Source organism: Podarcis liolepis (genome assembly GCF_965112155.1).
Source record: "Podarcis liolepis genome assembly, chromosome: 5".
In the NCBI taxonomy this organism is placed as follows: domain Eukaryota; kingdom Metazoa; phylum Chordata; class Lepidosauria; order Squamata; family Lacertidae; genus Podarcis; species Podarcis liolepis.
Genome location: NC_139556.1, coordinates 67,467,967 through 67,481,229, shown reverse-complemented (window position 1 = coordinate 67,481,229; position 13,263 = coordinate 67,467,967). Strand labels below are relative to the sequence as shown.

At 46.4% G+C, this 13,263-nt stretch overlaps 1 protein-coding gene across 2 annotated transcripts; it reads left to right on the top strand.

Annotated features, from left to right (window-relative positions):
* Positions 1-4,188: 4,188 nt before the first annotated feature.
* NRROS (negative regulator of reactive oxygen species) lies at positions 4,189-12,002 on the top strand. 2 transcript variants are annotated; one of them, XM_083506439.1, is made up of 3 exons: positions 4,189-4,704; positions 7,517-7,628; positions 9,705-12,002. In XM_083506439.1, the coding sequence occupies exons 2-3, from the start codon at positions 7,533-7,535 to the stop codon at positions 11,655-11,657; spliced, it is 2,049 nt and encodes a 682-aa protein (XP_083362565.1). In that variant the 5' UTR covers positions 4,189-4,704; positions 7,517-7,532; the 3' UTR covers positions 11,658-12,002. The 2 variants fall into 2 exon arrangements, with proteins under 2 accessions (XP_083362565.1, XP_083362566.1); XM_083506440.1 differs by lacking the exon at positions 4,189-4,704 and adding an exon at positions 4,846-5,093.
* Positions 12,003-13,263: the final 1,261 nt, after the last annotated feature.

Below are 13,263 nucleotides of genomic sequence, written 5' to 3'. Positions count from 1 at the left end.
AGCAGAATAACACTCTCTCCCCTCCTGTGGTTTCCAGCAACTGATGCAGTATGAGTTCCCTTAAAAAACTGCATGAATGTGTAGTATGGCTGAATTCCCCCATCATTTTAAAATGAATTTTAAGGAAACAACTAGAGAACTCAAAGCAGGCCATCTCCAATTGCAACTTACAGGCAGAACAGCCCTGTTTAGCTACTCTGTAAATGGTACTTAAAGAAAGCACAGTTCTCAAAGTGTTGTAGAAAGTGAGCCTACCACTTCCACAGTGTGGTATTTATTTGACAAAATTTATACACCTGTTTAAAAGAAAGGCAAGTGGTTTACAATAACATAAAATAAATATTAAAATTATAAATAGAAGAGTTAAAATGGGTATTAAAAATATCCAAAAGGTTATTAAAATAAACAGTAGCTAAAATAACAAGATGTAACTTTTGCATGTCTGGGTAGGCTTTTCTAAACAAAAATGTTTTAACCAGGCACTGGAAAGATTACCGTGAAGATGCCTGCCTGATGCCTATAAGCAGGGGCTTCCAAAATCAGTGGAGTAGCGTGGGTTGTCAGCACCCGGGGCAAGGCAAGTAATTTGGGCCCCCTAACCCGTGGATTTGCGCCCCCTAACCCGTGGATTTGCGCCCCCTAACCCTAACCCCCAGATGTTGCGCCCGGTGCGGCCGGCCCCCCCTGCACCCCCCACGCTACGCCACTGTCCAAAATGTAGAGCTGCAACACTTAGACATTGGTTTTTTACAAGGGCAGAACAAGTATTGTGTGACTTCCAAAATAGTGCCCATTCTGCAGATTGAAGCAATCAAGTGGGCATGTATGGGGTATGGTGTAAACTGGCCTCAAGGTAATGTGGCGCAGTAGCAAATAGGCAAATGGTGCAGATCTCTGAGCAATTGACTGATGTCTCAGACACTGGAATCATTTACAGTGCCTCCGTCTTGCCAGGATTAAAGCTCAGCTTATTTTTTCTCACCTATCCCACCACTGCATCCAGGTGCCCAGGGCCCACAGAGCATTTCTTGATTCAAAAGTTATGGAGGAGTAGAGCTCAGTACAGGGCCAGATTTAGGTTTGATGAGGCCCTAAGCTACTGAAGGTAATGGGGCCCTTGTATGTCCAGCTGTCCTTTGTCAACAACAAATTGTTGCTGTTTTTTGTGTTGAATATATCCTATATGGTAATTTATGGACCTAATAGGTATCTAAAGCCATTTGCACATGTTGCCATGCAAACAGTCCAGGCAGAATGTAGGCACTCTATATATAGAAATGAGCAAACCAGTGATATTTTAGGGAGCAGGCCAGCAGGCGAGGTCCATTACTTACACCATAGGTGCCTACACAACACAAAACACTGTTGCTGTATGTAGGTTTTAATTTATTTGTTTTTTATCTTATATTTTGGAAATGTACATCCAGTTTCCCCCCCTTTAATTTTTTGGGGGGCCCCTAAGAGAGTGGGTGGCACTGTGGGTTAAATCACAGAGCCTAGGACTTGCTGATCAGAAGGTTGGCAGTTCGAATCCCCGCGACGGGGTGAGCTCCCGTTGCTCGGTCCCTGCTCCTGCCAACCTAGCAGTTGGAAAGCACGTCAAAGTGCAAGTACCGTATTTTTCGCCCTATAGGACGCACTTTCCCCACTCCAATAATGAAGGGGAAATCTGGGTGCGTCCTATGGGGCGAATGCAGGCTTTCACTGAAGCTTGGAGAGCGAGAGGGGTCTTTGCGCACCGACCCCTCTCGCTCTCCAGGCTCCAGGAAGACACCCGCAGCCTAGGCAGCCCTGCGGGAGTTCCCCGCAGGGCTCCCCACGCTGCGGATAGCAGCCTGCCGCCCGGCGGGTGGGGCACCCTGAAGCAGAGCGCCCCTCGCGCCGGACAGACATCCACAGCGTGGGGAGCCCTGCAGGAGTTCCCCGCAGGGCTCCCCGCGCTGTGGATAGCAGCCTGCCGCCCGGCGGGCGGGGCGCCCTGAAGCAGAGCGCCCCTCGCGCCGGACAGACATCCGCAGCGTTGGGAGCCCTGCAGGAGTTCCCCGCAGGGCTCCCCGCGCTGTGGATAGCAGCCTGCCACCGGGCAGACATCGGCCAGCCCCACAAGCTCGGGGGACAGCAGGGAGGCGCAGCGCCGCCATCCCGCTGTTCCTCGACCTGGTTCGGTTTCCCCGACCTGCTTTTGGGGGGGAAATAAAGGGGGAAACAATTTCCTTTATTTCCTCCCAAAAAAACTAGGTGCGTCCTATGGGACGGAGCGTCCTATGGGACGAAAAATATGGTAGATAAATAGGTACCGCTCTGGCGGGAAGGTAAACGGCATTTCCGTGCGCTGCTCTGGTTCGCCAGAAGCAGCTCAGTCATGCTGGCCACATGACCTGGAAGCTGTATGCCGGCTCCCTCGGCCAATAAAGCGAGATGAGCGCCGCAACCCCAGAATCGGTTACGACTGGAGCTAATGGTCAGGGGTCCCTTTACCTTTAAGAGAGTGGGGCCCTAAGCTATAGCTTGTTTAGCTTATACATAAATCCGGCACTGGCTGAGTGTCATCAGTGTAGTCAAGGCACCTTGCCCCAAAGCTCCTCCTAATGACCTCTCCCAGTGGCTTCATGTAGATATTAAATAACACTGAGGATAGAATAGTATCCTGCAGCATCCCACTACACTAACCACTAGAGAGCCCCAAAGAACTACCCCAGTGCTACTGTCTGGACACTGTCCTGCGGGGTAGAACAGGCCCTCTATAACACAGTGCCCCCTAATTCCAACTCCACAGAGCTGGTCTAGGAGGATGCCGTGGGGAATGGTACCAAAACAGATGGAGAAGCCGGAGCAAGGTCACACTCCTCTCGTCCCATTCTCAGGGAGACCAAGCCCAACTCAGTCCCATATCCAGGACTGAAGCCAGAGTGGAGCAGTTTTAAATAATCTGTGTCATTCAAGAGTACTTGCAGCTGCCTCGCCACAATTCTCTTTGCCACCATTCCAAGAAGAGGGTATGAGTCTTTGGAGGCTCATAAGAATAGTTACTTCTGTTAATCAAGCTAAGAAACGGAAACTATGCAATGCCAAACATGTCATGCTTATCTGTGTCTCTCTTTACTAGGTTGGGTCATATGTTCTGAAACAACTACAGTGGTACCTCGGGTTACATACGCTTCAGGTTACATACGCTTCAGGTTACATAGGCTTCAGGTTACAGACTCCGCTAACCCAGAAATAGTGCTTCAGGTTAAGAACTTTGCTTCAGGATGAGAACAGAAATCGTGCTCTGGCAGCGCGGCAGCAGCAGGAGGCCCCATTAGCTAAAGTGGTGCTTCAGGTTAAGAACAGTTACAGGTTAAGTACGGACCTCCGGAACGAATTAAGTACATAACCCGAGGTACCACTGTACTTCACACCCTTTGACCCCCCCTTCCTTTGTGGGCCCTTCCGCTAACTTAATTTCTAAATGAGAGGTGCTAGGATTTCGCTCTGTCTTGAATTCATGCTTGCCGTAGGTGGAGGTCACTCTCTCATGGGCACATTCTCTCTGAGGGCTGAGTCTCAGTTCCCATTTTGTACTCTGGGATGGACATTTTTGCAAATCTTCTTAACTATGAAGAATGGTGTTTTGCTTGGGAAAATCCACAGAAGCAGCAAGTGGGAAAGGATCAGGAATCTGCTTTTGTGGATTTTGCTGAGGGGGGAAAAAGTGGCAATGTTTCTGTAAAATATGCTTGCGCTATTCTTAGCTGGTGTATTTTATCCCTGGGGACAAAATCTGAATAAAATAAAAGAAGAGGTAGTGACTTTTCAGGTTCTACTATACACACTGAGGAACATCATCTTGATGTTCAAAGAGTGGCTACATTCAACTTACGGTGTGTATGATTACAGGGACCGTTCCTTTTGGTCGGGGTTTTACAGCTTCCTGGAGACACCACCTAGTGATGTTTTTGGAACTCTGGCAACACTTTTTGTCCTCCTCCCAACCAACACTGATAGGAACAAAAACAACAAAGAGCCTGATTGCACCTTAAAGGCTGCATGCAACACACCACATATTGGAAAAAGCATTTACCCTCTCCCGCAAAAGAATCCTGAGAACTAATTTATCCCTCCCAGAGCTACAATTCTCAGCACCCATGGCAAATTACAGTTCCCAGGATTATTGGGGCATGTGTTCTTTAAATGTGCTTTAAATGTAAGGTGTGCATGTAGCCCTCGCACATGAATTATTATGCCATAAAATGTATTACAGCAAAATTTTGTCTGCAGAAGTAGTCCCTAGTCCACAAATCCTTATGCCGCAATGAATTTGTTAGTCTTTAAGTGCCACAGGACTCTTATTTTTCTTTCTATATTGATAACAAAACAGCAGTTGCTAATGGCTTCAAAGATTTGCCCTGCACAGCTTCCTTCCTCTCATTTCCCTTCTTCTCAGCTCCTTCTCATTTTCGAGTGGCTTGCACAGTCTCGACCTTTCAGTGTGCAACTGCTGAGCTCTGGCTGGGGGTTGCTGGGTGAAGCAACTGGCTCTGTGATCCATGTGACTGCAGTTTCCGTTGCTTAGTTCCTTCCGCAAGTTCTAAAATAATCTGATATTAAGTGAGAGGGCAAACAGCTAATTTTAATATTATTTGTAGAGATACAGCAAGAAAAGAGGGCCCGGGCTGGAGCAGAATGAACGTCCCAGACCTGAGCGTATTGCTCCTACCCCCGGTGAGTAAGAACCTCAAGATTTGCCTCCATTCTTTGCCTGAAAAAGGGGTGTGGGGGTGGGTGGGTGATGGTAACCAAAAGGAACCGTTCAACAGCTGCTGTTTCATTCTGAACACCTACACTGCAAAAAGGCAGTCGGCGTTTTGCGGCGTGGTTGAGCTCACCAAGAACGTGTATCAGTTCCATGTGGTGTGGTTCTGGGAGTACACGATGGAGGGTTCTGTAATACAGAGGTGCTTCATAAAATAGATATATGAAGGAGAGATTAGGCAGCGAGGTGGTTGCTGAGAACTTTCCAGTCTCACTCCAAGGCATCTGCCACTCAGCGTCTTTGAAGAGTTACAGGGCACCGAGAGCGCAAGGACCAAACTGAGAAGGCAGGACAGATGGTGAGTGAAGTCCTTAAAGGCCTTTGTGATGGCAAAGAAAAAGAGTCATTAAGCAGGGGAGGAACTTGCGACCAATAACTTTGCTAATCATTGGCAAGGTGAGAAAGTATGTTGGGGATCCCTGCTTTGACAGTCAATCTACTTTGAAAAATTAAAAAAGCTTCATGCCTAACCAATATATAGTCTCAGAAATAAATCTCCTTACTAGGTTAAAAATCAGTCTTGCTTTTCATCTTAGAGGACTATGAGCACTTTCAGGAATGGGGCAAATATGATGGAGGAAATGGTATGATGAGAACAAAGGGTTAATTCCCCCTCCCTCAGCAGCACTGCTCTGATCCACCAGGCACCCACCCACCGACAGCAACCTTTCTGTAAAATTAAACATGTCAAACCCAATCATGGATCTCTAATGTCAAATGGGGTTTGGCCCTACGCTTCCACTTGGAGGCAAGATCATTTCCAGAGAGCTAAGCGTTCACACAATCTGCCCCACTTTTGCCTATAGTAAACAGGTTTTGCAAAACGCGCTTGAACAGAAGTGACAGCTGGCTAGACAAAATATATGTGCACATCATCAGACCCGAGGGACGCGGGTGGCACTGTGAGTTAAACCACAGAGCCTAGGACTTGCCGATCAGAAGATCGGCGGTTCAGATCCCCGCGATGGGGTGAGCTCCCGTTGCTCGGTCCCTGCTCCTGCCAACCTAGCAGTTCGAAAGCATGTAAGTGCAAGTAGATAAATAGGTACCGCTCCGGTGGTTCGCCAGAAGTGGCTTAGTCATGCTGGCCTCATGACCCAAAAACTGTACGCCAGCTTCCTTAGCCAGTAAAGTGAGATGAGTGCCACAACCCCAGAGTTGGTCACGACTGGACCTAATGGTCAGGGGTCCCTTTACCTTTACCTTACATCAGACCCAGCTTCAGATTTGGGGAGAAGCTGGGCAGGCTGCCCTTAGTAGCACCCAGTGCTGACAGGACCTGTTGCCCAGAACCTGCTGCTATGTCACTCTGCCCCCTCTGGCCATGGTGCTGCTGCTGCCACAATCAGCCCCCCGCCCCATATTTGCAAACTTTGCTGGTGGCGGTAGCAGCACATGGGCCCCAGCAAATGCCTTAGAATAGTGGGTGTTGATGCTGGTCTGCATAACATTGGGAAGGGAAGGCTCCTTCAAATCACCTTTAACTTGGGTTACGCACACATTAGCGGCTTAAAATGTAGTGAGGTCATTTCCCCCTGCTGTGCTTCGAGTGCTTTTTTACATTGTGGTACACACCAGATGCACATTACCTGATTTGTTTCCCCATGCCAAACTTGTACAGTGGTACCTCGGGTTAAGTACTTAATTCATTCTGGAGGTCTGTTCTTAACCTGAAACTGTTCTTAACCTGAAGCACCACTTTAGCTAATGGGGCCTCCTGCTGCCGCCACGCCACCGGAGCACGATTTCTGTTCTTATCCTGAAGCAAAGTTCTTAACCTGAAGCACTATTTCTGGGTTAGCAGAGTCTGTAACTTGAAGCATATGTAACCTGAAGTGTATGTAACCCAAGTTACCACTGTATTTGGTAAAGCTTCCACCTACCTGCGCATGTGCAATTGCTGTCTCAAATGTGCACACCTTAGCTTAGCCGCGGCTTATGTTTTCAAATCGGATGGAAGCTGGTTTGGGGAAAAACAACAGTGTTTCTCAAGAAGCTACAGGAGGCAAATGGATTGTGGCTAGTGTTATGTGTACTCAGGTTCAAACGACAACAGTGGGAGTGTACTGGAGCCGAAATAAATAGCCACAGGTATACAACCTTCTTTAAAATTAATGTTCCAGCCCCAAGCTGTTTATGGTTAATCTTTCTGGGCCTGTGGGCACCATGCACCTACCACAACTCCACACCCACTGCAACCAACACTCATTCACTCACTCCCCACCAGCAATTAGGTTTCTAAAATGTCTTCTGCTGGCTACAATACAAGATTCCTTTCAAACCCAAGGAGAAGAGGCAGGGTAGGGGCTCCTAGGCACCAGGGAAGGTCTCTGCATGTGCTTGTGTGACATGGGTGCCACATTGGCAACTCATGGTTTATAAGGAAGGGCCTTTGCAGTCATTCCTGATCAAAGCAAGCACCTGCCCACTTGTACACAAAAACTAATTAAGAATAGCCAATGTGATCTGAAAAGTGTGCTTGCACACCAGAGGGTCAGATGTGGGGAAGGCAGGTGCGTTGCACAACTAAATTAACAGATTTGGGTGTATGAAAAGTTTGAGAACAAATACGCATATGGCATAAATTGCACGGAAGAAGCCTTGGGATGTCTGCTTTCTAGTAAGCATCTGGTTCTTTCTGTAATACAAAATACAATAAACTGTCAATACTGCCTTTTAAAACATACCAGTATATTTGCCCTGCTTTGTGTCTCTTTGCAGGAGTCCTGCTGTTGAAATGGCACTAATAGCCCTGAGTATCTTTGTGTGGATAGCTTTCCTAGATACAGGATGGGGAAGCAAACCTGCAGCCTATCACAGCCTTTGCAGACTGGTGAGTCTGTCTTCTATCAGCTTTCTTTTCTTCGTTTATTTTGAACCATGTGTCAGCAACTCCAGGGGTCCACAAATGACAATGGGTTGTATCCACCAAGCTTTTCCCATTAGTACAAGGACTTCCACCTGTGCAAAAAGGACTTCTTCTCCCTCTTTTCTCCCTGCATGCTCCCTACCTATCCCATAAATCTGTTCTGGGGGTTTCCCCAACCCTCCAAGAAGATTTTGGAGGCATGGGGGACATGCAGTGAGAAGAAGTCCCGTTGTGCATCTAGAAGTCCTTGTGCCAACTGGACAACTTTATTGGATACAACCCAATATTATCCTGTTTTTATTGTAATTATTGCTATAGATTTTATATATGTATATAGTTTTAATTCTATCAATGTTTAATTGTATTTAATGATTGATCTTTCTATGTTTTTAACAACAACAGCAACAGCTAATTAATAATAATGAATAAAACTTTTATTATTTGCACCCCACCCATCTGAGTACGGTTCCCCAGCCACTCTGGTGGCTCTAGGTGTGAATATGTGTCACAGATCACGTCTGCATTGCCCTGGCAACCTCTGTTCCCCCACTAAGCCTCTACAATATTAAGAACCACAAGAAATTGCTGGGTTGAATCTACACCTGATTTCTTCTGCTACATTAGCAAACAGGGCTGTCTTAACCCGGGGGTGTAAGGGGTGCGGTGCACCTGGGTTCCAAATTCTGGGGGGCACCAAATGTATTCGGGGGTGCACCAAATGTATACCTACTATACATCGGACCCTCTCTACCAGTGGCAGTGAAAAGCAATGGAGCGAAAGTCCCTGCCCCCCTGCTCCGTCGCTCTGTTACTACCTGGCATTATGAAAAAACAAGCAGTTATTTCTGCTGTGTCGTTGTTACAGGTGAGTGATTTCCCTCCCCAAAAAAGCTTAACCACTTTGAGTTGCCCCCTGCCAAATCTGGGGGCAGCTAAACTAAATTTGGGGGTGCTGGGTGGATCTTTGCACCCTGGCGGCGCATATGCTAAAGACGGCCCTAGTAGCAGAGCAAGGGTTACAAATTTCCCATAATCTGATAATAGCTTGATCACTTTTTCCACACCATTCAAACTTGCATGGTTATTCAGAAAGTGAGAGAAAAATCTAATTCTTGCAGGGCCATAGAGTTTCCAATAAACGAAGTAGCAGAAATGTTCTCTTTGGTAGTTTGTCCATAGGCACAAAAAAGCAGATACCTTAGATTGCTTTGTGCTGTTCATGACGGGCGGTCTTGTTTGAAAGCAAAGCCTTGTCACTTTATAACGGGCTCTGCAGTCGTCCAGATCATCCTTAGAAATGTTTCTAAAAGATCACAAGTCAGGATTGTTGCATATTCAGAAATTCTGCATGGGCAAAGAAAAAAAGGTAGAATTGGTTCTGACTACAGAACTTGAGACTCTCAGCTTTCATTTCTAAAACAGAAGATTTCTAGTCCATGGAGAAAGAAAGGTAGGGTTGAAAGGTGGGTAATGGCTGGTAGAAATTCAGAAGCTAGAAGCGTGGCTTGAATGAGATTTTCTATGGTTAGGAGACAGGTTTCAGTGTTGCCACAAACATCAGAGCTCCTTCCTTTTTAGATTAAATGTGCAAATTTGTATCATGAATATTAGTTCCCAGAATTTGTTTTTCTTTGTGCAAATTTGGGTGGGTTACCATAATGAAGATTCTGTTTTGTTTTGAGTGCAGGGCACATACAGCTCTGAAAATATTGATATGGAAAACATTTACTGTCAAAGTGTTTTATCCATTAAACTATCTTTGCCCAATATTGTCCACACCAACTGGCAGGAACTCTCCAAGATATCGGGCAAAGATCTCTCCCAGCTCCTTGAGATACTTCACAGGATATGCCAGGGACTGAACCTGTGATCTTTTACATGCCAAATATGTGCTCATTCCCTAGCATTTTAACTTAGAATCTACAGGGCTTGAGTTAAGCCCTTTGGTTACTGTGCAGTATGGCTTTAGTAGCTGGGCCCACCTTTTTTGTCCCATACACCTTTTTTTGTCCCATACATCTCTTTCTTTTTCTGCTGCAGGAAGAGAGAACTGCAGTCTGCAAAGGCAGGAGGCTGAGCTCTGTCTCGCAAGACTTGCCTCCTGGAACAATGGAGCTCTTCCTGGATGCAAATGTTATACAGACCCTAAAGAATGCATCTTTAGTAAGGTATCAAGTCCTGCAGAGCCTCAGTCTGTGTGAGAATGGGTTGGAGCTCATTGAGCCTGGGGCTTTCCTTGGCACCAGGAGCCTCAGTAGTCTATCTCTGGCCAACAATGCCCTCTCTGTGAACTATTCTGCAACAGCAGCTGCTCTGGGGACTTTGCCTGCCCTGAGGAAGCTGGACCTATCTGGAAATCTGCTCAATGAAGCTATGATGGCCACCCTGATCCAGGATTTGTCCTCTCTAGAATCTTTGTCCTTGGCCCGGAACTCCATCATGAGGCTGGATGACTCTCACTTAAAAAATCTGCCCAGGCTGCAGCACCTAGATTTGCAGCAGAACTACATATTTGAGATTGAGACTGGCGCCTTTGATGGTTTGCGATGGCTACAGCAGCTTAATCTGGCCTACAACTACATTCCTTGCATGGTGGAGTTTGACCTGACCCAACTCCGGATGCTAAATGTCAGCAACAATCAAATCGAGTGGTTCTTGGCTGCAGAGAATGATGCTACCTTTGAACTAGAAACACTAGATCTTTCCTACAACCAGCTCCTCTTCTTCCCGCTGTTGCCCAAGCAAAATAAACTGAGAACTCTGTTGCTGATGCACAACCAATTGAACTTCTACAACAATATTTTCAATGACTCAGAGGGCACAGTGCAACTGTTATTCCTGGATGGCAACATCACGAACATCACCACCCTTGACCTCTGGGCCGAAAACCATCATAGCAACCTCTCTTCCCTGCAGTTCCTAGACATGAGTTGGAACCAGCTCTGGTACCTTCCAGAAAGGTTTTTTGAAGGCATGTCTTCCCTTGCTCATCTGAACCTCAACCACAACTGCTTAGAGACATTACAGATACAGGAGAGTGACCTGCTAAGCACTCTCATTGACTTGGATCTCAGCTACAACCAGCTTCAGGATCTGCAGATGAACTTGGACCATAGAAGCAGCTTAGCCAACCTCAGAACATTGAGTCTGAGCACCAACAGACTGCGTGGCTTGCCTGCTAAAATCTTTACTCACACAACAAAGATCACTACACTTGACCTCAGTAAAAACCCTATAAAGCTTTGTGCCTCACATGCTGCTGGAAGTTCCAGTTGCATAGATATCAGTAATGCTGGCTCCATAAGGAATCTTTTCTTGTCTGGCTGTGACCTAGAAATACTGGACACCCACATCTTTCAGGGGACCTCTATAGCACACTTAGACCTTTCTGACAATCCCAGGTCACTACTTGATGGCTTAGGACCTCTGAAAGATGTTGCACAATCACTGCAGGTGCTCTATCTTAGGAACACTGGACTTTCTGCTGCAAGGACAAATATGGACTTCTCTGCTTTTCAGAAGCTGGTAAACCTAGATCTATCTGAAAATTCTCTGGCTAGCTTCCCTGAATCTTTAACAGGCCTGGAACTGCAAATTCTGGATCTAAGGAGAAATCGTCTCCATGCCCTACCTCAGCATGCCATGCAGAAGCTTGGAAAGAGCTTACATGAGATCTACCTCAGCCAGAATCCTTATGACTGCTGCCAGCTGGGTTGGTGGGATGCCCTGCATGACAGTGACACTGTACGCATTATAGACTGGAATCAAGTCACTTGCAACTTTTCCTCTAAGTTCATCCGTGTAGCAAATTTGCCTGAATCAGTCATCCAGAATTGCAAGTGGCTAACGGCAGATATGACCCTGCTGCATCTGGTCCTTGTTCTTCCTACCTGTTTGGCCCTGCTAGTTGCCTTTGTTATCATCTTTCTGACTTTCAGGCAACGAATTCTTCAAATGGTGAAAAGCAGGTACAGAAGGTCCAGCCCTTATTGACTCTGGGATGGTGTGAAGAAAACAGCCACTCGGACCCTCCAGAATGGGCATAGGTAGGACTGGGAAATCCTATTGGGTGATAATGCATCCTTGAATGGGGCTCCAGGAAGCCACAGTGTGTGGCAATGCTTTATATGGAGCTGCCCAATGTGTGTAATAAAGTGTCCTCGTATGTAGTTGGCAGGGATGGCATAGCACACAGTTCTGTGCAAAGACAAATGCAAGATAGTAATCCTGTTTAATGTTCACAATAGGAAGAAAAAGGCCTTTATAAACATGAAAGACAAGTAAAAGGAACTGATGTTGGGAACCAATCATGATGTTTGAATAAATGCAGCTCCCAAACAGGTGTAACTTCTTGGCCAAGCACTAACTAATTTTTTTTCCTTTCAGGAGGAACACTTCCCCTACCCCCACCCCCATTTGTGGGCTTTATCCACATGCCAGTTGAAATACTCATATGACAGACCTAATGTTGGAGGGAACACTGAGGGGCATTCCAAGGCCATCTCAGCAGTGTTGGCTACAGCACAGCTTCCCAACATGTGGAGGAGGTGCAATTCATAAAACGAGATGGTGCCGTATAAGGAAGCCATAACTTCGCTGCAGATGTGAATGGCATGTAGAAGACTATATGAAATGATTACCAACCTGGCACCTCTTACTCCAACTGACCCCCAAGTGTTGTGTTGGACTAGAGATGCAGGTGGCAATGCAAGCATCTTGCTGCCTACATGCTCCAAGACAGCTGTTTGATCATTAGCCGAAATTGCTATGGTTGCACACACAAAGAAGGGCAAGGGGAGAACAGAGCAAAATCTGGACCCCTTCGTCCCCTTACCATGCTGTGCTCCAGTGCAGTGGTCCATCCCCTTTGACTGATCTCTCAAGCCAGAAGTGAGCTACAAAGTGCAGTGGGGTAAGAGCCTATTTCGTTTTGTGTAAAGAGTAGACACACCCATTTGATATGTGAGTGGGGCAAACACATTTCAGCGTAGACACGGTGGCCCTGTATGTCTGGCTTGGCCCTCAGAGCATTAAGTCAGGGTGGTTATGATAACATTGTCAATAGCAAAAATGCATCAGTTCACAAAGAGATTGGCAACATCTGAAGATCCTTCAGAATTTATTTTTTCTTTTTTAAAGGTTTCTAGTTCATTCCCCACTTGCTGTGTAAAATGTGTGGCCTGCTAAAGTTGTTAGGAGACCTTTGACAAATTGTACTAATGTGTGGTCTGAGATTCCCATAATTCTTTAGGGGAAGCCATGACTGTTTAAATGGTGTAAATGTGATTTAAATTCAAGGTATAGACGTGATCCTAATGACAGCAGTAAAAACAATGTAATGGAAGTGGGTGCCACAAGGCAAGAGCAGGGCTGCTGTACCAGAGGAAACTGGCATTCTCTTAGTAAGCAGCTTGTTTTTGGTATGTATGTGGATCAGCGCTAGCTGTTTGAGGCGTCCCTGTGGTAGAGGTTTACAGGCAGGAAAACCACATGCTGCGAAAACCTCAGGCTATGTTCTGAATCTGATGCCTGCACACCCTGCAGATGTGTGGGTGCATCTTGGTCGACTTTTCGTTCTGAAACGTAGGGTCAGGTTTCA

Coding starts and splice junctions, on each gene's coding strand:
- NRROS (XM_083506439.1), top strand. CDS start 7,533: ATGGCACTAATAGCCCTGAGTATCTTTGTGTGGATAGCTTTCCTAGAT. Junction 7,629..9,704: donor ATCACAGCCTTTGCAGACTG/GTGAGTCTGTCT, acceptor TTTCTGCTGCAG/GAAGAGAGAACTGCAGTCTG.